Source organism: Heterocephalus glaber, unplaced genomic scaffold (assembly GCF_053883595.1).
Source record: "Heterocephalus glaber isolate CG9 unplaced genomic scaffold, H.glaber_assembly_v1.0 deba00001737, whole genome shotgun sequence".
In the NCBI taxonomy this organism is placed as follows: domain Eukaryota; kingdom Metazoa; phylum Chordata; class Mammalia; order Rodentia; family Bathyergidae; genus Heterocephalus; species Heterocephalus glaber.
Genome location: NW_028258445.1, coordinates 1,362,201 through 1,385,904, shown reverse-complemented (window position 1 = coordinate 1,385,904; position 23,704 = coordinate 1,362,201). Strand labels below are relative to the sequence as shown.

At 37.1% G+C, this 23,704-nt stretch overlaps 1 protein-coding gene across 5 annotated transcripts in view; it reads left to right on the top strand.

Moving 5' to 3' along the window:
- Glrb (glycine receptor beta) overlaps window positions 1-23,704 on the top strand; it is an 82,959-nt gene that overhangs the window by 37,542 nt on the left and 21,713 nt on the right. For all 5 annotated transcript variants that reach the window (XM_004868544.4, XM_021247455.2, XM_004868545.4 and 2 more), the window contains 4 exons: window positions 1,476-1,543; window positions 18,868-19,097; window positions 19,199-19,281; window positions 20,823-20,963. In XM_004868544.4, the coding sequence (XP_004868601.1) occupies window positions 1,476-1,543; window positions 18,868-19,097; window positions 19,199-19,281; window positions 20,823-20,963 (522 nt within the window). The remainder of the gene's footprint in view (window positions 1-1,475; window positions 1,544-18,867; window positions 19,098-19,198; window positions 19,282-20,822; window positions 20,964-23,704) is intronic.

The window sequence follows — 23,704 nt, the reverse complement described above, 5'->3', positions numbered from 1 at the left end:
CTTGGAGCAATTTTAATGCCTAAAATATTCAATGATAAGCAAAATATTCTAATAGCTTCACATATAGGTTACTAGTTTAAAACAAAACAAGGAAAAGGGTACACTGAATTAACAGGCTAACGTCTGTAATGGGTTTTCTAAACCTTAGTGATTTAAAACTAAGGCTGTGGATAATTTCTTTTTTTCAAAAGCAGGGTATTTTCATTCACAGACACAAATGTTATAATTTTATAGAACAGCCATTTACTGATGTAGGGAAAATGAACCATTCTGATATATATTTAAGTCCTTTTCTTCTTAAATTCTTTTATTGGTACATTTTAGGTATACAATACATTTATATTTATCTTTTGCTTTTGTTTATATTTTACACAATAAAAAAAAATTTCCCCATCTTGTACTCACAAAAAGATCATTTGGTTTTAAAATGTTAACTTTAAGAACAACAGGGACTACCCAGAGATTATATTTATTCCAATAAAATATTGTCCTTTATTATAGCTTTCAAGAACAAACACTATATGTAAATAAAAGTCATGAGTAGACTGCATATTTATATCGATTTTTAAAATTTTTTTTGATGAATTGCGAAAAGCTCTGTGGAAAAAATCTGTGGAAAACAGTAATTCTTATTGCTGGTTAAGGACAGGTATTAATGTAGATCAGATTAACATTATAAGGCTTTTTTTCTTCGCCAAGGAAAGGTCTGCAGCTGCTTCTACTCAGCTGAAGTTACACAGCTCTGTTGTAAAAGCAGGGTTTCGGTTCATTACCAGAGCCTATTCAGTGGCTTTTCACAGCAGCCTCGGTGGGGCTGCCACACATCTGCCCCTGCCCCGTATCCACTGGCCACCTGGCTTTCATCAGGCTGCGGTTAGTGGCTAAAAGACCAAGTTCACATTCCCCGCTTGATAGCCCAAACAGCGGCGCAATGAGCTGAGAAAAAAAGAAACAAATTTGCAACATGATGCCTCAGCTCGCACTCCGTGAACTTTCAAGTTATTTTGGAACAGGTAAGGTAGAAATCTATATAATGGCTTCTGTTACACATCTGATGAACTCTGCATTTTCATGAATTAAACATTAAAATATAGTTATTACAACTAAAATTTAAACGCCGCTATACTAATTCATTTCAGAATTCAAAAAGATGTGAAAGATGTAAAAACATCAAATTATTTTTCAAAGACTTTTAAAAGGAATGATTTACAGTTTTGTAAAATAAAAGCCGTAGAAAAAGCAAACTGTTTTAAAAGTAAATGTATTTTCCAGAATGAATGACAAACATTATAATACACAGCTCAGGTTGAGTTTGTATTATGATTCCTATTTATAAAAATAAGTTAATGACAATTATGATCTTGTTTCATCCCAGAATGAATTAAAAAACATAAATAAAGCATACAAACTATATTATGAAGATTGTGATCGAGCTTTGTACAGCTACTAAATATATCCTTGATTTTTATTCATAGGCGTTCCTGTTGATGTAGTCGTCAATATTTTTATTAACAGTTTTGGGTCCATTCAAGAAACAACAATGGTAAGATAACAATTAACATAATATTTTTAATGATCAAAATTTTAGCTAGTGTAAGCAGCATTTGTTTCCATTTTTTCATTTTCTCATATTAATTCCATTCCCTTCTTTCCTTTCCCCTACCCCTCCGACTTCCCCTTTGCCCCTTTTCTTCCTATTTCACATGATCTATTATACCTTTTAGTCGTTATTTACACTTTCAGTTTCTCACACTAGAGAAACTATTTGGTATTTACACATGTGTGTCCTGTTTATTTCACTGAAGAGTATCACCTCAATGTGCATCCATTTAATAATATTTGTCTCTAATTTCTCATTTTTCTGGCTAAGTAGTACTCCATTTTAGAAAAAAAACACATTTTCTTTATCTAGTCTCCAGTTGATGGGCATTTGGGCTGTTTCCAAGCTTTAGCTATTACAAACTGTGCTGCTCTGAACATGGGTGCACATATATCACTGTGATACGATTCTTTTAATTCTTTGGGGAAGATCTACAGGAGGGGAATAGCTGGGTCAAATGGGACATCCAGTCCTAGTTCTTTGAGGTATCTCCATACTGATTTCCACAGTGGTTGCACCAGTCTACACTCCCACCAGCAGTGGGGCAGAGATTCTCTTTCCCCGCAGCCCCGCCAGCATTTGTTACTGGTTGATTTCTTGATAGCAGCCATTCTTTCTGGGGTGAGGTGGAATCTCAGTGTTGAACATTTTTTCATATGTTTATTTGGTATTTCTTCTTCTTTGGCTGAGAAATGTCTGTTCATTTCAGATGCCCATTTTTGGATTGGGTCTTTAAATTTGGGAGGTCTGATTTTTTTAAGTTCTTTATAGATTCGAGATAGTAGACCTTTGTCTAAGGAAGAGCAGGTGAAGATTTTTTCCCACATTGTGGGTTGTCTCTTCACACTGCTGGTGGTTTCTCTTGCTGTGCAGAAGCTTTTTAATAAGAAGAGATTCCACTTGTTGATTGTTTGTGCTAGTTCACGGGCAACTGAGGTTTTGTTCATAAGATCTTTTCCTACACCAGTGTCTTCAAGAGTTCTACCTAACCTCTGTTCCAGCCGGTTCAGCATTTCTATTTTAATATTTAGATCTTTAATCCATTTCAATTTTAGTTTAGTGCATGGTGAGAGATATGGGTCTAGTTTTAATCTTTAGCAAGTTGAAACCCAATTTTTCCAGCACCATTTATTAAAGAGGCTATCTTTCTTCCATTGAGGGCATTTGGCATCTTTGTTGAAGATGAGTTGGATGAGTATGTCTGGAGTTGTTTCTGTATCTTCTAATCTGTTCCACTGGTCCTCAGGTCTGTCTCTTTGCCAGTACCATGCTGTTTTTATCACAGTAGCTTTCTAATATAGTTTCAAGTTGGGGGTTGTAACACCCCCTGCCATGTCTCTGTTACCTAGAACTGCTTTTGCTATTCTGGGTCTCTTCTTATTCCAAATGAATTTTTGGATTGTTTTCTCAAGGTCCATGAAGTATGCTGCAGGGATTTCAATTAGTATTGCATTGAACCTATATAGCAGTTTTGGAAGTATGGCCATTTTCACTGTGTTAGTTCTTCCTACCCAGGACTACAGGATGTCTTCCCATTTTCTGATAACATCTTCAATCTCTCTTTTCAGAGTGCTATAGCTTTCAGAAAGGGGGTCTTTGATTTCTTTTGTTAGGTTGATTCGTAGGCATTTCAGTTTTTTGGATGCTATTGTGAAAGGAATTGTTTGCCCTATTTCTCTCTCAGTGAGTCTGTCATTCATGTAGAGGAAAGCTATTTATTTTTGTGTGTTGACCTTGTAACCAGCTACTTGACTGAATTTGGTTATTAAGTCTAGAAGACTTTTGATGGAGTTCTTGGGGTCATCTATGTAGAGTATCATGTCATCCGCAAATAATGACAATTTGACTTCTTCATTTCGTATCTTTATTCCTTGTATTTCTTTCTCCTGTCAAATTATCATGGCTAATGTTTCCAAAATTATATTGAACTGGAGTGCTGATAGTGGACATCCTTGTCTTGTTCCTGATTTTAGTGTGAAGGATTTCAGTTTTTGACCATGTAGTATGATATTGGCTGTTGGTTTTTCATAGATGGCTTTTATCAGTTTGAGGTAGAGACCATCTATTCCAATTTTTTGTAGGAGTTTTATCATAAATGTGTGTTGGATTTTGTCAAATCCTTTTTCTGCAACTATTGAGATGATCATATGGTTTTTGTCCTTTACTCTATTGATATAGTGTATTACATTGATTGATTTGCATATGTTGAACCAGCCCTGCATCCCTGGGATGAATCCCACTTGGTCAGAGTGCATGATCTTCTTGATGATCTGCATTCTATGTACTAGGATCTTATTAAGGATTTTTGTATCTAAGTTCATTTTTGAGATTGGCCTATAGTTCTCTTTTTCGGTTGGGTTTTTCACTGCTTTGTGGATCAAGGTGATGGTTGCTTCCAGGAATGAATTTGAGAGTATTTCTTCCCTTTCAATTTCATTGAAGAGTTTAAATAGTAATAGCAGTAGTTCCTCTCTAAATGTCTTGTAGAATTCAGCAGTGAAGCCATCAGTACCCAAGCTTTTCTTAGTTGGTAAGTTTTTAATTATGTTTTCAATTTCATTGATTGATATTGGGTTGTTTAGTATCTTTAGGTCTTCTTCGTTCAACTTTGGTAATTCATACATGTCTAGGAATCTGTCCATTTCTTCTGCATTTTCTTTCTCATCGGCATATAGGTTCTGGAAGTAGATATTGATGATCCTCTAGATTTCTGCTGGGTCTGTTGTAATTTCATCCTTTTCATTCCTAATTGCATGGATTTGGGCCTTTCCTTTTCCTGATAAGGTTGACTAGGGTTTGTCAATTTTGTTTATTCTATAGAAGAACCAACTCTTGGCTTCATTGATTTTTTTTGTATCATTCTCTTAGTCTCCATTGCACTGATTTCTGTTCTGATCTTTATAATTTACTCCCTTATATGAGCTTTGGATTTGTCCTGCTCTTCTTTTTCTAGAAGCTAGAGCTTCAACATCAGGTTGTTTAGTTGGGCTCGCTCTGTTTTTCTAGTATAAGTGTTCACTGCTATAAATTTCCCTCATAAGTTTGCTTTCATTGTGTCCCACAGATTCTGGTGTGTTGTATTCTCATTGTCACTTAATTGAAGGAACTGTCTGATTTCTTCTTAACTTTCTCTGTGGCCCACTGGTTATTCAGAAGTGTGTTGTTCAATTTCCACGTGTTTATGAAATTTTTGTAGTTTCTTTTGCTATTGATCTTTTATCCATTGCACTATGGTCTGATAATGTATAGGGGATAACTTCAATTCCTTTGCACTTATGTAGATATGTTCTGTGAACAAGTATGTGGTTTATTTTTGAGAACAACCCATGTGCAGCTGAAAAGAATTTGTAGTCTGATTTTGTGGGGTGGAACACTCTATAAACATCTGTTAAGTTCATTTGTTTGAGACTTTGATTGAGTTCTAGTATTTCGTTGCTTATTTTTTTTGTCTAGTTGATCTATTTGTGACAGTGGGGTATTGAGGTCCCCCACTACTATTATATTATTGCTTTTATGATTTTTCATGTTCATTAGTATGTGTTTTATATAGTTGTGAGCACTAGTGTTTGGTGCATAGATATTTATGATTGTCATCTCTTCCTCTTGGATTGTTCCGTTTACAAGGATGTAGTGTCCTTCTTTGTCTCTCTTAATCAGTGTGGGTTTGAAATCCACATGATCTGCAAAGAGGATAGCTAATCCTGCTTTTTTTTTTGGGTTCCCGTCGCATGGAGTATTGTTTTCCACCCTTTAACTTTCAGTCTATGAGTTTCTTTTTGAATGAAGTGTGTTTCTTGTATGCAGCATATTGTTGGATTTTGCTTCTTGACCCATTCTGCCAGTCTATTTCTTTTGATTGGTGAATTGAGACCATTAACATTGATGGATATAAGTGATATGTATTGACTTATCATTGTCATGACTTTTTCTTTTTGTTAGATTCTCCCCTTTTGTGTTTAATTTCTTGTTGTGCCCAATGGATTCATTCTGCTGGGCTTCCTGGGGTTGTGATCCTCATTGTCTTTTCCTAGGATACTGTCTAAAATTTTTTGGAGTGCGTGTTTGGTATTCATGAAGTTCCTAAGATGGTCTTTGTCACAAAAGTTTCTTATTTCTCCATCAATTTTGAAAGATAGTTTTGCAGGGTACATCAACGTGGGTTGAGGCTGTTTTCCTTTAGGACTTGGAATTCATCATTCCAATTTCTTCTTGCCTTAAGGGTTTGCATTGAGAAGTCTGCTGTGATTCTGATGGGCTTTCCTTTGTATGTGATTTGTTTCTTTTCTCTAACTGCTTGTAGAATTTTGCTCTTCGGTTGGGTTTCTGGAGTCTTAACAATTATATGCCTGTGTGTAGATTTATTTTGATCAAGGCTAGTTGGAGTCCTATATGCCTCACTCATCTGTATGTCAAGTTCTTTACCCCTTCTTGGGCAGTTTTCTGCCATCCCTTCTCTGAACAGTTTTTTTTTTAATGTCATCTGCATGCTCTCCTGTTCATTGGCTCTGATCAGTCTTATGTTATTCTTCTTTGCATCATTTAGCAGCTGCTGGATTGATGTCTTGTGGTCCCTTACAATTTTAAAGCAATTTTTCTTTTCCTGATCACTAATTGCAATCTTATCTTCTATGTCTGAAATTCTGTCCTCATATTGGCTTATTCTGCTGGGTAGACTTTCAATGGAGTTTTAATCTCCTGGAAATCTGTTTGCATCTGTTTTATGGATTCCATTTATTTCCTATGTTGGGATTCCATCATGTTCCTCAGCTCCTGTATTTTTTTAATCTGTGTCCTCTATACATTTATTAATGATATCTTGCACTATGGGCACAGTCTCTGCTGATACCTGAAAAATTATTTGTGATTTCATTTTTTCCAGTTTCTCTTTTGTTGCCAGTTCAGGGAGTCCAGGTCATTAGTGTTCCATCTCGTTTCCCTTTGGGGTTGCCTTAGGTGATCTGGAAGTCTGTTTTTGAGGCTTGTTTATGTGTCTTCTCATTTCTATGGCAGTATGGTGGTGAAGTGCTGCCGGCACCCATGTGGCTCATCTCCTCTGTGCTGGGAGCTGTGGTAAGGTGGCCCAGAAGACTTGTTCTCTTCTAATTTTCCAACTCCATGCTTTTGTTAAGCTAGTGTTTCTGATACCTATATAATTTTCCATTTGAAATTTAGCCCTAATGTATTGACACTTACAAGCTTGGGAAAATTCATATACTCTTCCAAGGGACCATGACTGAATACCACCTTAGAAAAGGATTTATATAACAAAAACTCCTGGGCAGCAGTTTTCCTAATATGCTTATGTGTCTGAGCCTTCAAAAATATTTTAAGTATTTGTAATTTTTTTTTTCACAATCCCCCGGGATTTTCTCTGCTGTGCTATTTGTGACATGTGGAACAGAGAATTTTAAGAAGCAAACAGAAAATTGATTATCCTACAGTAGGGAAACTGAACTCTGGAAAAATAGTGTCACTAGTGGGCAGGGCAAGAGACTGGCAGGATGACCATTAGCTTCCTATCTTAAAGGAAATGTGGAAGAAAGTTTTTGGGGAGTAACTGCTACCAGATATGATTTAGATTTTAAGGAGAAAGAGCTCTCTAAAATGGCACTAGTTGAGTTTCTGAATGGTGTGCAATATAATCCCCTTTAGTTGCTTAAAAGACCTGTAAGAGGGTATGCATTTACCACTCATGATATCACAATATTAGATTTTCCCCTTTTTGACAAACCACAGCTTGAACTAATACTTCAAGTGGGAAAAAGAAGACCCAATTTTCTTTTGATATTTACTTTTTTTTAACTAAGTACAAAATTTAATACAAAATTTGGTTATAATAATTCTGTATTCCTAGTAGTAGCATAGAGTTTTATAAAAGCAAATGTTGGTTGTATTTAATTTTACAACACTTATCTATGTCTAGTTGTGATAATAACTTTTTTTGTTCTTTGTAGAAGCACATATTGAAGCTTCTGAGTAACTGATATCTTCAGTATGTAGACTTATTAGGAGAATTATTTAAAAGAAGATGTTTCTCTTGTTGCTGAGACAAAATACTCAACACCCAGGTTAAAGGGGGAAAGATTTATTTAGCTCATAGTTCAAAGACCTTTCAGTCCATAATCAGCTGGCTCCAGGGTAGGATGGCAGAGGGGCAACAGTTCATGGCAGCAGAATGTAACAAGAGACCTTAACAGTGCCTCCTGTCTCCTTTTATCTTATTCAGACTGCTTAGGGTGGGTAGCACTTGGGCCCTTACTTAATCCTAGTCCCCTCAGACACAGCCCCACCACGAATCAATCACTGGCTCTAGATCTAGCCACCTCTGAAAAAGTATGAGGCTTTGATGGGATATCTAGGCAGAAGCCATAACAACTCCACAATAGAAGTTCATCCTAAAGAAAGTGCTAAAGAAAATGGACCACAGCAGCAACTTCAGTGAACATGTGTGATTTTATCAGTAGCCTTCTAGAAATCTCCCCTACAAGGATCTGCTAAAATAAAGGAGGTCCTGACATTTTGGAAGTGTCAGTATTGCCCACAATTTGTCTCTCCCGTTCAGACCTTCTGGCCGCAGTGAGCATTTGTGTATTCAAGAAAGCACAATGAGAGACTCAGAGCCTGGGTGGACAGAACATCAATGGCTATGACTCAAGGGACAGAAAGATGGGAGGCAACTTGTGGAGGGAGAGGGGTACTTCATTTATCCAATGTATAAAATGATTATTGAAAAAAAAATTGATCAGAGTAATCAGCATTAACATGGTTGTCAAGAAATCTTTACCAGTTATATCTGGGAAAATTCTTTCTTGCTTATTTTTGTTTTTTATTTTGGATGATAAATACTGCTTGCTAAACTAAAATTAATCTCACATTGTTCACAAATTGTAGTTGTGTGCTAGAGGAAAAATTACAGCTGTATGAATATTTCCTTACACTCTCTGACTTCTCTATGGTTGTTTGTTCCCTTTGCCTGTTTTATGGTCTTATTTTTACCTTTGGAGTTCCTGTTTCTTAAATTTCTGTGTTTGTTTGCATTCCATTACCTTACTTTCTTTTTCTTTTCTTTTTTTTTTTGTGGTACCAGAGATTGAACGCAGGACCTTGCACTTGCAAGGAAGGCCTTACATTCTTGTAAGGTATAATTACCAATACCATAGGTGATATTTACAGACATTCATGACAGCATCATCTAGATCATCCAATAAATGTCACTATTGCAAGCTGAAGTCCCTGAGCAGTCACGCCTAACTTCCTCAGCCCTTATGGCACTGTTTGTGGCAAAGGAGATAAGAGCCTTGCAAACAGTGAGACTGATTCATTAGCATCTCGGTGACATCTCCTTTGCAATTATATTTATGACATTTGTTGATTGTTTTCAATTCAGTCCCTACTTTGGGTTGGTCCAGTGAGCTGTTTATTAATGAACATTTTGAACTATTGCTGTCACGGGGGGAAAATGGACTTCTTATAATAATCTATACACAGGCACTTTATCTCATTAGAAATATATAAGGGCTCTTTCATGGAAATAAAAGGCTGTTTATACAATCGGTTTTCTTTGGTTTAGGCATGCTTTGTAATTATATTGAATTATTATTGCACTACAAGTCATGATTCTGTCAGACTTTCTGCCGCATGACTTTTTGTTTGTTTTAATAATAGACTTCAAGTAATGTTGCGAAACACAGCTGTGCTTGTCAAGAAAAACTATATTTGAAATTGGATTCAAGAGCTTATTTCTAGTTCTTTGCAATTGCTCATCTTTGTTTTGAATCAACTTTATTTTCTATGTTTCTATATATATAAAATTTCCACAAATATGCTCCATATGCTATATATATTTATGTATACATAATCCTAACTTTAAATTCATATTACTTTACTGTTCATTTTATTTTTTGCTGTTAATTTTCTTGCATTATTTTATTATAAAACTATACCAGACATGTTTGCCCCAATGTTTTTCTTTCATGTTTCATCTTAGTAAATTTTATGTTTCATCTTAGATGTATAATCATAAACCATAAAATGATTTCACATTCAATTTTTCATATCCACGTTGTAGAGTTTTCAAGGGGCTTTGCCAGTGGGATGAAATGAAAGAACCTTAAACTGGGACAGTTTACTGTGATTCATTCAAGTGGGCCAAGCTGTAATGAAAGAGTCAGGAGATCAGAGACAACCGTTGTGGCTGTGACTAAGGAAGCATGCTTTGGAACTGCGCAAGGAAGGGACCATGGTGAAGGCAGAAATGCTGGAAAAGCAGCAAGGGGACAGCTGTAGGAAATGGTACTTATGTTGGTGAACATTTGTTGGCCTCTTCTTCCTCCAATCCTTTTGGGGAGGTGTCAGATTATGGATAGTTTTCTCTCTAGTCTAATTACATTTCACTTTTTCCATATACGGAAATGCCAAATTAATCAGTTGGTTTTCATTGAATAATTCCTAAAACCTCTCTTTAAAAGTTAATCCTGGGCTGGGACGTAGCTCAGCAGCAGAGCACCTGCCTGGTAAGCAGGAGGCCCTGAGTTTGATTCCTGGTACCAAAAAAAAAAAAAAAAGTTAATCCTACTAAGACACTGACAGGGAATCTGTGTTTTTAGTAGTCAAAAAAATACTGTATTCCCATCTCTGTCTGATATTTTTTAAATATAGCTGAAATTTTAAGATAATCTATTTTTATATTTTCTTCTTTACCTTTTTTCTTCTAAGCTATAATATTCAGAAGTATTAGTGATTAAACTTCACAAGTCACAGGATTGCATTTGCCACGAGGTATGATGAGAAATGTTCAAGATTTGTGTTCTCTTTCTAGTAACTTGGTTATTATCATCAATGGAAATTGGAAAAATCAAATTGATCATGTGAAGAATGCTAAACTTCCTAACCTGTCACAATGTCACAGAAGTCGTGTCTTCATCTCTGCATTTAATGGAAGTGTGTCAGGAACTTTCTATATACTCAGTCTAGCCAGCTGCTCCTTACTGTGGTCTGACTCAGTTTCCCCTCAGATCTCACTTGTTGAGATGTAATCAGCATTGTGATAACATTAAGGATGGGCTCTTAGGAAGTGGTAAGGACTGAAGGTGAAGCCCTCATGAATGAACTAAAGCCATTAAAAAGGAGACTAGAAGGGTCTTACTTCCCTCTTGTGTTTGCCACTTCTCCATGACTGGGACAAAATACTTGACATAAATAAGTGAAAGGAGAAAAGATTTATTTTGGCTAAAGTTTCGGAGATCCCAGCCCACAGATGGCTGCTCCAAGGTAGAAACATCATGGCGGAGCAACATGGCTGAGTGAAGCTGTTCTCCTCCCGGAAACCAGGAAGCAGAGCCTTAGGGAAAAGCCAGAGAAAGGTCAGGGTCCAAGGTCACTTCATGTGACCACCTTCTCCAACCGGACCACCCCTCACTATTGAACCCCATCCCCAGCTGATGGACCACATTAACTGTCACTCTGCTTTCCACTGTTTGAGGATGCTCATAGCAAACACAAGTTGGAGGAATAGCCCCCCCCCCCCAGACACTGATGGGGAGTGACCCCCAGCCTCTACGCCGGTGAGGGGCAGATCCCTTGTGCTTGTCAATTGCCCCGTCTGAAGAGTTTGTTCTAAATGTTGGGCTAAGACTGTGTGTCATGGGAGTGTGTTCTGGCGTGCTACAGTGGCACTATGGACCAGGCTCTCCTAAAATGTGGGCTCCTGGGAGATGTGTGCAAAGTATTCATAATATGGCATATTATGAATATTAAGTATTCATATGACTATTAAGTATTCATAATATGACATTAAATATTATTTTAAAACCTTCAAAAATGAAATTTTGAGAGAAATCATTATAACTTAAGAACTTTTACTGGGATTCTTTAAGCTTACAGTTCTCATGTGATACTTCTTCCTAAAATCTAAATTTTAAAGCCTTTCAAATCAGGCTTATTACAACTGTGTTGACATAACTGTAATTATAATGCTGCCATAGGCTATGAGAACTGATCACTTTTATTCCCATGAATGCTATTTTTTTATCATGTCGCAGGCAAATGACGGTGACTGTGGTGCTTATGTGAGAGTGAGGTAAAAGCGACTTCCAGGACAGCTCGTGGATCAGTGTCACAGAATGTAGATCAGCAGCTCTTACTAGTGAGGTATCATTAGTGAAACCGAGCTGGTTGCAATGTCTTCTTGGGAAATGTTTTATTGCCTTGAAGAAGCAGTTTAATTTGGGTGTTAATTGATACTGAAAAATTTGGAGGATATCCATTTCCCAGATCATGACTAATAATGTGATGTTGGGAAGAAACAATGAAGTGTTTGTCATCAAGTGCTTTAAAAACAATTAACTAATTTCCCACTGACAAAAGTAATATGTTTCTGATGGGACTTTGTTCATGGCAAAATAAATGATAGAGCTATAATCATTGTGATTGAATAATTGAAAATGAAAATAAATAGATTTCAAAGACAATTATCTTAATCTAGAGAATTTGAAATGCCAATAAGTAGCAAGTATTTTGGAATTCTTCTTAAACATTAATCAAAGCATACTAAGTAATGAGTTTTTACTTTTGAATCAATCATGAACTCAATTACTTTATATTGTAAAATTTTAAAACATTTCAAAAAGATATTTAAGCTTGCCCAACTTGTGTTGAAACATAACAGTATGTTATCTTCATAACTTACAAAAACCATCTTTGACATGCTTTCAAAATGAAATAACAAAATCTAAGAACTAAGAATGATGCATTAAGGGAGCTAATGGAGTAGATTAACTGGATTCCTAGTTAGGGTGATGTCCATTGGACTATGACCTGGATGGAGAGCTATTAAAAATCAAGATAGAGGGCTGGGGATTTAGCTCAGTGGTTCCGCCGCCTGCCTCAAAAGCTCAAGGTCTCGAGTTCGATCCCCAGTACAAAAAAAAAAAAAAAAAAATCAATGTAGAAAGAATTACAAAAGCGATCTGAACTGGTCGTGGTGGTGCATGCCTGTGATCCTAGATACTTGGGAGGCAGAGGCAGGAGGATAGTAACCTTGAGGCCAGGCGGGCCAAATTAGGGTCTATCTCAAAATGAAAAAAAGGCTAGGGATTTAGCTCATGTGTAGAGTAGTGAGAGAGAGAAAGAGATAGATAGATAGAGATAGAGAGAGAGAGACAAAGAGAGATCTGATTTATTTTTATAGTGTATTACACTTTCAATATTGTGCCTTAAAGCAAGAGGCATTCAAGAGATGCGGAAATGTATGTTAGTGTTGTGTTGACTTTCATCACTGACAGGTAGATTACTACTCAGAATGAGTTTCCTCCATTGTAACAAATGAACCACTGTGTTGTGGGGTAGGCTGTATGCAACTGGGGACAAAGTATTCTGGGAAATCTTTGAATTTTCTGTTCAATTGTGCTATCAACCTAGAGCTGCTCTAAAATATAAAGTCTAATATTAAGAAGTGAATGTAAAAGGAGAAATACATAAACACAGTTAGAGTAGTTTATGTCTGGCACGAGAGAGACACATTTGTCATGAATGATGAACTACTCACATCCTTGTCACCGTACACTAAAGTATAGTGACATGTCCACCAGTGACATGTGTCCACCATGGTAGTGCCATACACAAGGGTTTTGCTGATCCAAAGACTGTCCGTCTTTCCTTAGTTCATCCCCTCTTTCCCTCTGAATCCTGGGACTCACTGATCTTTTATGGTGTCCATGTCACCTTTGTCAGAGTGTCACATAGTAGGAGTCATACAGTACGTGGCCTTTTCCAATTGGCTTCTCTCACTAAATAATATTTATTTAAGTTTTCTCCATATCTTTACATGATTTTATGGTTCATGTTTTTAGCACTGAATAATATTCCATTCGTCCCAAGGTACCATGATTTATTTATCCGCTCACTGACTAGAGGACGTAGTGGCTGCTTCCAACTTTTGGCAATTATGAATACGGTGGCTATGAACTTTAGTGGACAGGATTTTGTAGTTGTTGTTTGTGTTTTTATCTCCTTCAGGAAGATGCCAAGGAGCTTGACTGCTGAGGCATATGGTAAGAGTGTGTTTAGTTTTGCGAGAAAGGACTTCTAGCTCATTGAGAGTGGCCATACCATTCTATTTATCAGTGGGATAAATAGATAAATGGGAGTGGCTGTTGGCGCAGCCACTTGGCGGGATTATGTGGCGTCTGTGTGCTCGATTTGGGCCACTCTCCTGGGTGTCCGTGGCACCTCACAGCTGCTGTGATTGTATCTCCCTGATGGCGTGTGCTGAACATCATTTCATATGTTTATTGTTTTGTTTCTTAATTTTGTGTTTTAAGGGTTCTTTGTGTATTTCTTGTCTTGATTTTAAATTCTGACTGTCCACTGATTACACCCAAACCTCTGACTTTTGTTCGGCCTCTTTCTTCATGATCTTGACTGTGTCATTTTTAATACTTAGTCATTCCCTTGTATTGCTGATGAAATTGCTTCGGAACCAAGGACCTTTTCCTCCCTCTTCCATCCCTCACTTCACAAAATTCTGCTTCCTCTTCAGTAACTGCTAGGCTCCCAGTTTTTCCTGACCCTGATGTTTGAAGTGATCATTTATTCTGTCCCTAAGTGCCATCTTGTTTGGACTAGCTTGGATCTCCAGGCAAAGAACTTGAGCACACGGTCCTCCACTGGGTTCCTCTCAGGTTGGGTCTTAGACCTTTGACCCTGGGTTGCTGTTAAATGCACACACAGATTGTTTAACACAGAGTAGCTAAACTAGTCCTCAGAACTTCCTTAATGGGTGGAATCATTCCCAACATAGTAACAGCCAGGTGGTTTATTCTCAGTCCACAGTAGAAGTTCGCGTTGTTAATGTAGCTTATCAGTGAAATCTAAATAGTCTAGACATCTCAGATTTGTTTTCTAGTACTCTATGGTACTGATCTCTATGTGGCAAGTACCTAACACAATGTTTCATGTCTAGTAATGTTGGCTGGGGCGGTATTCCATAGCCAGTGAGAACACCCAGGAAGCAGTAGAAATGAAATGCCTTTAATAGTAATGTCAACATTTTTGAAATGGTAACAATAATATTAATAATAAATATGCTAAGGTTAACTTTTTAAGTGCTCACCTTGTGCCTTGTTTTAGGGAAAGCACCTCATTTAATTCTTATGAATACTGGGGACTCACTTGACCAACAAGATTTTGAGGCTCAGAGAAACTAAGTACCTTGCCTTAGGTAACATAGCAAATTATGTGGCACATACTTCAGGCCCAGATTTTTTTGTTGTTGTTAGGTATTTTTTAATTTTAATTTTTTTTATTCTTTTATTGGTACATTTTAGGTATACAATATATTTCCATTTATCATTGGGTGCTTGTACCTGTACATGATGTATCTTGGTTCTTATTTTTTTCCCCATTAAGGCCCAGATATTTTTAACATCTAAGATCTTTCAGGACTGAGCATAGATGCCATCTTTTTGGTTAGTTTTAACTGATTCCTAGAGTGGATTGGATGTTTCTTTGCAAACTGGTTTTCTTTGCATAGCCCTTTTTTGTTTTATATTTGACTGACTTCCAATATCTCTTGTAGCCATTTCTGTAAAGGCGGGAACTGCTCATACTGAATCCTTAGTACCCAGAGCATGAAAAGGAATCCATGACTAATAAATAATAGTTTCTGAATGAGTGACAGAATCAACCAGTCACCTTGGGATTGGAAGTAATCTAAATACATATTTTTCTAACTATATTTGATGTGATCTGTAGCCACATCCCCAAAGATATAAAAGGAGAAGGAAATTAATGTGTATAGTAGGTTCTACGTTAACTTTACACTATTTGATTTAATCTTCACGTTAATATATCAGTATTATTTTTTAAAATGTTTTCCTGGAGCAAAATACCTGGGGCCCACAATTTAAAGGAGAGGTTTATTTAGCTCAGCGTTTCAAAGGTTGCAGTCCAGGGTTGCTGGCTCTGGAGGTAGAACAGCTGGGCAGAGGGTGTGGCGGGACTCCGGAGCCGGCGATCCGGAGCCCGGGGAGAAGCCAGAGGGGCCAAATCAGGCCCCCAGGACCCACTGACAGCCAGGGTTGTGTCTTCCTCCGCCCCCGGGGGGCTTTCTGTCACCACTGTGTGTGCTAAGAAACTGAGCTCAGAGGGGCTGGGCTCCAAGTCAAAGCCTCTGAAGCCCAGAGTGGAGATTGAAATCAGGTCCCTTAAAGTTCCAGCCTACGCTGGCTTCGTATCACTCGGCTTTCTAAATTAGGTTAATGTAATTTTCGAAAAATCATTTATGATGGTATCTGGAGTAAAGGGGGCCCTGACCATGAATGAAAATGCTCCATCCTTGTAAGCTTTGCACAAATGGGAGTGACTTTGGTTGGGTGCCTGGGGCTGAGCCGGCTTCTCTCTGTGCCAGCCTTCTGGTGACCACAAGGCTTTGGGTTCAGGGTTCTGATCAAAGCCGTTGAAATATTCTTGCACTATGTGGAAACATGGATTAAACTTCAAGAGAGATTTAGGGAAATAAATCACATGGAGAAACACTATTAAAATTGCGGTAGTGATTCTTTAAAAAGAAAACTAATTCTGCCATATAATTTTGGATGAATTAACCGTACAATTTTAGAAATAGGTTGAACATAGAATTGTGGCCCCAAAAGTATGTGTGCATATGTGGAAATTTTAAGGAGAATGTGGTACAGGGCAAAATTAGTTTCTGAACCTCGACCTAAGATGTTATAGATGGCTTATTTTGTAATTATGCAAAATATGCTGAAGCCAAAGGTTAGCATTGCCCTAATCCCTGCCAGATACCTTGAATATTATTATAAAATGTTGGTGTCCTTGACAATTAATTACTAATAAGCAAACCCAGTATATATTCTGAAAGGTAATCTTTTTTTCTACAAAATACCAATGCAGCCTTAATATTCTGTTTACATATATGTGACATTCTATTAAAATAAGAACATTTAATATCAGGATACAATAAAGCCTCCTTCTTCTAGGCTGTAGTGGCCAAGTTTTTGGGGAGCTATATCCAAATAAAGCTGACAGACAGGTCCCTGTCCAGTACAGATGATCTCTAAGCTGTTACTCTGTTCATTTTTCATTCATCGCTATTTCTCAAAGAATTTGAAGTTATGTAATAATTTTAAAATACAAGAAAAGTGTTGAAAGTGACTTTGGCACTTTGAAACTATCTGCATAAGATTTTTAAGAATCAATCCATATTATATGTGGCCTTCTAAATTGTATACTTTTAATTAAGCTACACCAACTGTACATCCTAGGGGCAACGTGTGACACTTCAGCACATGCACACAGTGTGTGGGCATCAGATCAGTTAAATTGCCATATCTACTACCTCACTATGTTGGGGTTTTCATAAACACCAAGTTTGAGTTACCATGTGGTGTAGGCAGATCGAATCTTACTTCACTGCCTGTGGTTCCGTAAACGTGTATCTGCCAGCACCATACAGAATCTGGATATGAAAACAAAGTTATACCAATGGGAGTGTGAGCTCATGAAGCCTTTGTAGAGTCAGTGCTCATTGCTTATGGTTTGTTTCATAATTTATATATACAGTGCATGTGTTTAGTTCTTATAGAAATCTATTCAATCTTATTATTTAATAAAATATGACCTGCTGTTTCCTCCTATTTATTTTAATGTTGATTTAATGTTTATGATCCAACTCATTTTGGTCATATCAAAAGGCTTTAGAATGGTAGTATTATATAAATGTTAGATTATTGAAACTAAGGAAGGCACTGAAGCCCAGTGTAATTTGTGTCTTGAACACCTTTGTGCATATTCTGAGTTGGCAGGTGAAGTTAGAATCACAAGACCTGAGCAGGAGCCTGCAGTGCTGACTGACACTGTGTACCTGGCAGCGCCACGCTTAGTGGCACGTGTGCTAGGGTATTACGGTTGCACAAATGTGTGAAGGTTCATGTGTTTTTACAATCACTATGTCTTGACAAAATTTAGCCTTAAAATTCAAATTATTACAGCTCAACAACTGATTGGATAACCAACTATTTAGTAAATTCTAAATGTTTTTCGACTGTAGTTGAATGCTCGCACCATAACAGGAATTTCGCAGCTGCTCTGCTCTGTTCTGATCTGTCTTGCACCATCCAGATCTCTTCTTCACCACTTCCTCCAAACGCTCTACACTCATTCACAGGTCAGCAGTCACGGCTTCCCTCTGACCTTCTCAAGAACACAGTCACTCTGCATCTGCAGGTTCCGTAGCTATGAATTCAGCCACCTGCAGCTGGGAGATATTTGAAAAACCCTGCATCTGTACTCAATGTGTATAGATATTTTTCTTGTCACCATTCCCTAAACAATACATTATAACAGCTGCTTACATGACATTTACATAGTACTAGTAATAGTTACCTAGTTCTGTTATCTAGAGATGATTTAAAGTATTCAAGAGGAGCTAGCCTTGGTGATGCGCACCTGTAATCCCAGCATTTAGGGGGCTGAGGGAAGAGGATAGCCAGGAGTTCAAGGCCAGCCTGGGTTACGTAGTGAGTTCAGGGCCAACCTGAACGCCAGAGGGAGACCCTGCCTCCAAACACAAACACAAAAAAATGTATACAGGAGGGTTATGCAGTTTTTATGTAAATACTATGTTATTTTTTGTAAGGGAATTGAGGGTCTGCAGATTTCAATGTCCACAGGGAATCCTGGAAGCAATTCCTGGTAGATGTCAAGAGATTACTGTGTGACTGAATGTTGTAAGCATTCTGCAATATTATTATATATTATTATTAACGTATATTATTATTATACATGCAATATTATTTTTTAGTTTGCTGCTTAGCGAAAGACAACTGGAAATATTTTCCCCGTTTCTTCCCTACTCTTAAGTCAGTTTTGTCTTGCTCTTTTTTCTGCTTCTGTGAAGATACCACCTAACCAACTGGAATTATTGGTATTTGCAAACAAGGAAACCAGTTATTAGTAAAGATGTATTCTGACATTTGAGCTAGCAAGTGCTATGGGATTTCAGCAGTAACTAGATAGACACAAGGTTATCTTTGTCCTACAAGTTGAGCTCTCAGTAGCTGATCTGCTATGGCCCCGGTTGATGTTGGAAAACCAAAAGTATTGGTGCTACACTGATCATTATAATTCTTATCGTGGTGCTGAACAGGTTGCTACAAACAGCAACAAGTATACACCCACACATTTATTACTGTAATAGCTGAATATGGCAATAACTGCACACGTTCCTTTATTCGTTCATTCTCCAGGACTATCGCGTTAACATCTTCCTGAGACAAAAATGGAACGACCCGCGGCTGAAGCTCCCCAGCGACTTCCGGGGTTCGGATGCTCTCACAGTGGACCCCACAATGTACAAATGCCTGTGGAAACCAGATTTGTTTTTTGCGAATGAAAAAAGTGCCAATTTCCATGATGTAACCCAGGAAAACATACTTCTCTTTATTTTTCGGGATGGAGATGTCCTTGTCAGCATGAGGTGCTCGTTCATATTTGTGCACATTTATATCTTTCTTTTCAAACTAGGGGACTGCACAGATGTAGACTACAGCAGTTCTTTTTCCCTGTCTCTGCTTGCAGGTTGTCCATTACTCTTTCCTGCCCCTTGGACTTGACTCTGTTCCCCATGGATACGCAGCGTTGCAAGATGCAGCTGGAGAGCTGTATGTAAATGAGACCCTAAGGACGATGGGAGTAAAAGGCTATGTCTTGACAAGACATGCTAGTAATGCTTTTGATCATAGTCATTAGGGTAATTTTAGGAATTATAGTTAATTTTTACTGTATTAATTTTTATTAAGATGGACAAATCTTTTTGGTTCTAGTCTGGTTTTAGTTTGGTTGATGTAAGTAGACATGCTTTTAACTTGTGCTGATTGCCATCTTAATTTCAATGAGTACTACAGCAAAGGTGAAGAAATAGAGTCCTAATTAAAATAACTTCCTTGATGCTAAAACCACATTTTCATAGCAAAAACTTTGGAAAACATTGGTAAATACTCTGCAAATACAAACAAGTATTCATTTTCTATGGATACTTAGATAAAAGATAAAATATAGATTTGTTTAATGAAACCTGATTTTAATAGTTCTAAGGTTATAAAATATGTACTAAGTGTATTTATGGAAATTTTCTATAAAAATATTAATTTACTGTGATGATTGTCCTTTGGAAATAAAAGACATAAACCTTGAAACATTCATACTAATGTCATAAGGAATCTCTAGCCTGAATAAATATATACCGTGATCCATTTCTGCAGAATAAAAAAGACTAATAACCTTTTAAAATGCATTGCATATGCTTGTTAGAGTATACGCTCAAAGTTATTTTATGGTTCTTGTTTTTTAAAAATATCTGTGAAAAGAGATCCTAAATGTCAACAGTATTTTTTGCCTTCTAACTATAAAATGAGATTTTGCATGGCTAAGTATAAGTGTGACAGGTTTTTAAAGTTTGTGTTATATATGTGTATGTATGTCTGTGTGTGTGTATATATGTTTGTTGATACTTGTTTTTATCAAAAATTCCAACTGTCTTTGCAATCTAATTCCGTGTACTGGATGCATTAAAATACTGTTCTTAGATGTAGAGGTGCTTTAGGGTTTAGTCGTGGACTACTGCATGCTGCGCTCCATGACTTGGAGCCACGTTGTCTCAGAGCGGACCTGCGCTTCAGGTGGCTACCATGCTGCCATGACAATGTCCATTGAAGAGATGGTTATGCTGCTGACTTTGCCAGGATGTAACTCCTTTAGGAAAGTTTGAAGTAATTTCTTCAAACAATTAAGTGCCTAAATGCTTACATTTCTTTAAAAGAAACTTCAGGTAACATGTTGCACGATGGTAAATGTACACATTCAGAAATCTTCATTTTATTACCTTTTTATTGATGAGGGTTAAGAATTCAGATACAGGTGAATTTTTGCACACCATGTCCTGGGATTTTAACTATTACCACTTTGCTATTCTTTAAACTTCTTCATTCTTCAAGATGATTGTTCCTTGCGCTACATTTTATAGGTGGCCATCAGCTTGCTTGCATTTTTAATTAGTTTCATGTAGGAATAGCCTATTGTCTTAGCTTCTCTATGTATGATATTTGGATTTTTAAACATTAAGAAAAGTATTAAATATAAAGTAAGCATTCACAATTAAATATATTTCAACCTGACACATTCATTTATTTATTTTTGCTTCTAGTTGGTTACACAACCGATGACTTGAGATTTATTTGGCAGTCAGGGGATCCTGTTCAGTTAGAAAAAATCGCCCTGCCTCAATTTGACATTAAAAAGGAAGACATTGAGTATGGGAACTGTACCAAATATTACAAAGGCACTGGTAAGTGATAGTTTTTTATTATTTTAAATGTTTACAGCAATATTTTTATTAGTGCATGTTTGCAGTACATAATACTTACATTTATCATGGGGAGTTAGTTGATGTGTGCACAAAACACATCTTCATTCTTCTTTTTCATTCCCTCTTCCTCCCTCCCTGCTCTCTGCTTATTTCAAAGATTAATTTTATTATGAATGGGTGCTAAAGGAAGAGTAGAAGGAGACTAATGAAAAATAAGTTTAGTACAGATATTTATCTTCATATTCATATGTTAAATCTTTCACAGAATTTCATTCACTGCAGATTTTTTTGTTATTTAACTACAAGATAGACATGGTTTTCTTCATGCAATGCTGATGGTAAGAGGTTTTCAGTTTTTAATTTTACTTTATTATTTTTCTAGGCTTTTTTGTGGTGCTGGGGATTAAACCCGGGCCTTTGCACTGAGAAACTGTTTTAATCACTTTTCTCCTGGCTGATGCACAATGCCTGACACCTGCAGCTCAGGGCTGGAGAGGTTTATTTTGGCTCTCAGTTTGTAGAGGTTCCAGTCTCCGTCTGCTGGCTCCGAGGCAGGGCAGTGCTGCACAGGGCGCATAGAGGTGAGCTGCTCCTGGCATTGTTTCCAGGAAGCAGAGAGCATCGGGGAGAAAGAGAGAGAGGAACCCTTTACTAGCTGCACCCCAGGGACCCAACTCCTCCCACCAGACCCTGCACCCAGCACCAAGCAGACCATGCCACCCATAGTCCAGCCACCTACAATCCCACCTCCGATCGCTCAAGGCCGCAGGAGAACGTCTAGGCACAAACCATAACAAATCCACCGCCAGCCCTTTTTATGTCTGATTTTGATAGCAGCGCTGGCTAAATCACTGTTATTGAGTGAGGTAGGCTGGAACTTGCAATCCTCCTGCCTCAGCCTCTGGGAGTGCTCTGATTACATGAGTGAGTCACTGCCCTGGCACTTTCTTATTTTATTAATGCAAACTCTCCCAGGTGGTGGTTTTCTGAGATGTTGCCAAGAAATTTTATGTCTGGTAAGGGTCATTTTGGGGCTAAAACTTGTGGAAATGAACAATGTAATCCATATGTCTGCATCCACTGGGTTTGGGCAGTGTTTAGATGGTAGACAGCATTGGTCTTCATGCCATGTAGGAACCAGGAGAGGTGTGAGGTAAATGGACTACAGTCTTTTTGGCCTACGTCAACAACCAGCCAATTATGAAAGGCACAAGAGAGTAACCTCATTCACTCAATGATGTGGAACTTCTGCAGGAAATACAGTACTCAGCTCCTTGATATTGTCATGAAATAAGTAATGTTCAGCCTTGGAATCCACTTGGGTAGCTCCAAGTCACTGAAGGCTCTGGAGAGGAATATGTGTTATATCACTTAAAAATACAAATAAAGGTATTGTGGAATTTTGATCATTACGTTGATAGTAATAATCAGTTCAACTTGTAAATTGTCACACAATTCTAATTCTCTATCAATAAATAAATCATGACAAAAGACACCCAGGAACAAATAAATGTAAAGTTTAACTTTATTGTGACATGTATGCTGACTTGTAATCATAGGAAAGTATATATTTTAATCATGTAGAATTTTAGAGAGATCAGTTCTTTTGGGTAGAAAGCTACCATCATGACATTATCAAACAGAAAATATGATTGTAAATATTTCTCTTGATATTTAAATAAGAGATACAATGTATATTTGAATTTTTATAGTATTAAAATAAATGGAATACTAGGGATATTGGAGAGAGTTAGTTTAAGACTGTTGTTGACATTCACCTCACTGACAGATTATATAACATTTATATGTAAGCAATTCTTCCTCTTATTGAGCTTATCATATATGAGGACAAGAGACATAATAACCAAATATATTGACATCAGGTTTTTAAAAATTAAAAACTGAGTTCTTAGAAATTTGATCATCAAACTACTCAGTGAAAAAGACATAGATACACAGATTGTTAGATATGAATGTTATCTTATTGATATTCTGATCTGGCTGATATTTTATCGACATATAGAGTAGCGGCAGTCCTGGATGACCAAATGATTTGTAGACTGTCACCAGGCATATTAACGTCAGGCCTGCCATTAGACATAGTCACCCTTTATCCTGGGGAACCCCTTTCAATTGAGAGTGTAGTTACTTATGACACTTGAAGCTCATCTAGTAACTAAAAAAAAATCTTGAAAACCAAGAAAAGTGTTTTGGGGATTGTTGTAACACAGATATAGTAGATAGGTTTTTTTAATTTCTTAGTATATTTAGGTATTAAATGCCTTGTATGACTTAAATAATCATCTTCTGAGTTAAGAATTTTATCATCCTCTGTTTGACTGGCCTGATCAAGTAAAGACACTCAGCTAAGGTTTGCCCTGACTATGTGGAACACCAGACTATTGATTTTGATATTGTTCCACTACATGTGGAGTCAAGTCCCATTATAACTTGAAAAAAGTCACTCGCATTCAGTTCACATACTTAACGTTTTAAAATGTTTAACATTTAAAACATTAAACACATTTAAAATGCCCAACGTTCTTTGAAAAATTTGAAAAAAGTTTCTGTTGAAGTTTTAAATTGCATTTAGGTATAAAATTAAACTAGCAATTTCTTTGTAATTTTGTGTTGTAGCACAAAATTATTTTTACAACTTTGTGAATCCTAGGGGTGTTCATTGTTTACTTTAATAACTTATTGTTAAAAATCTCTATTTG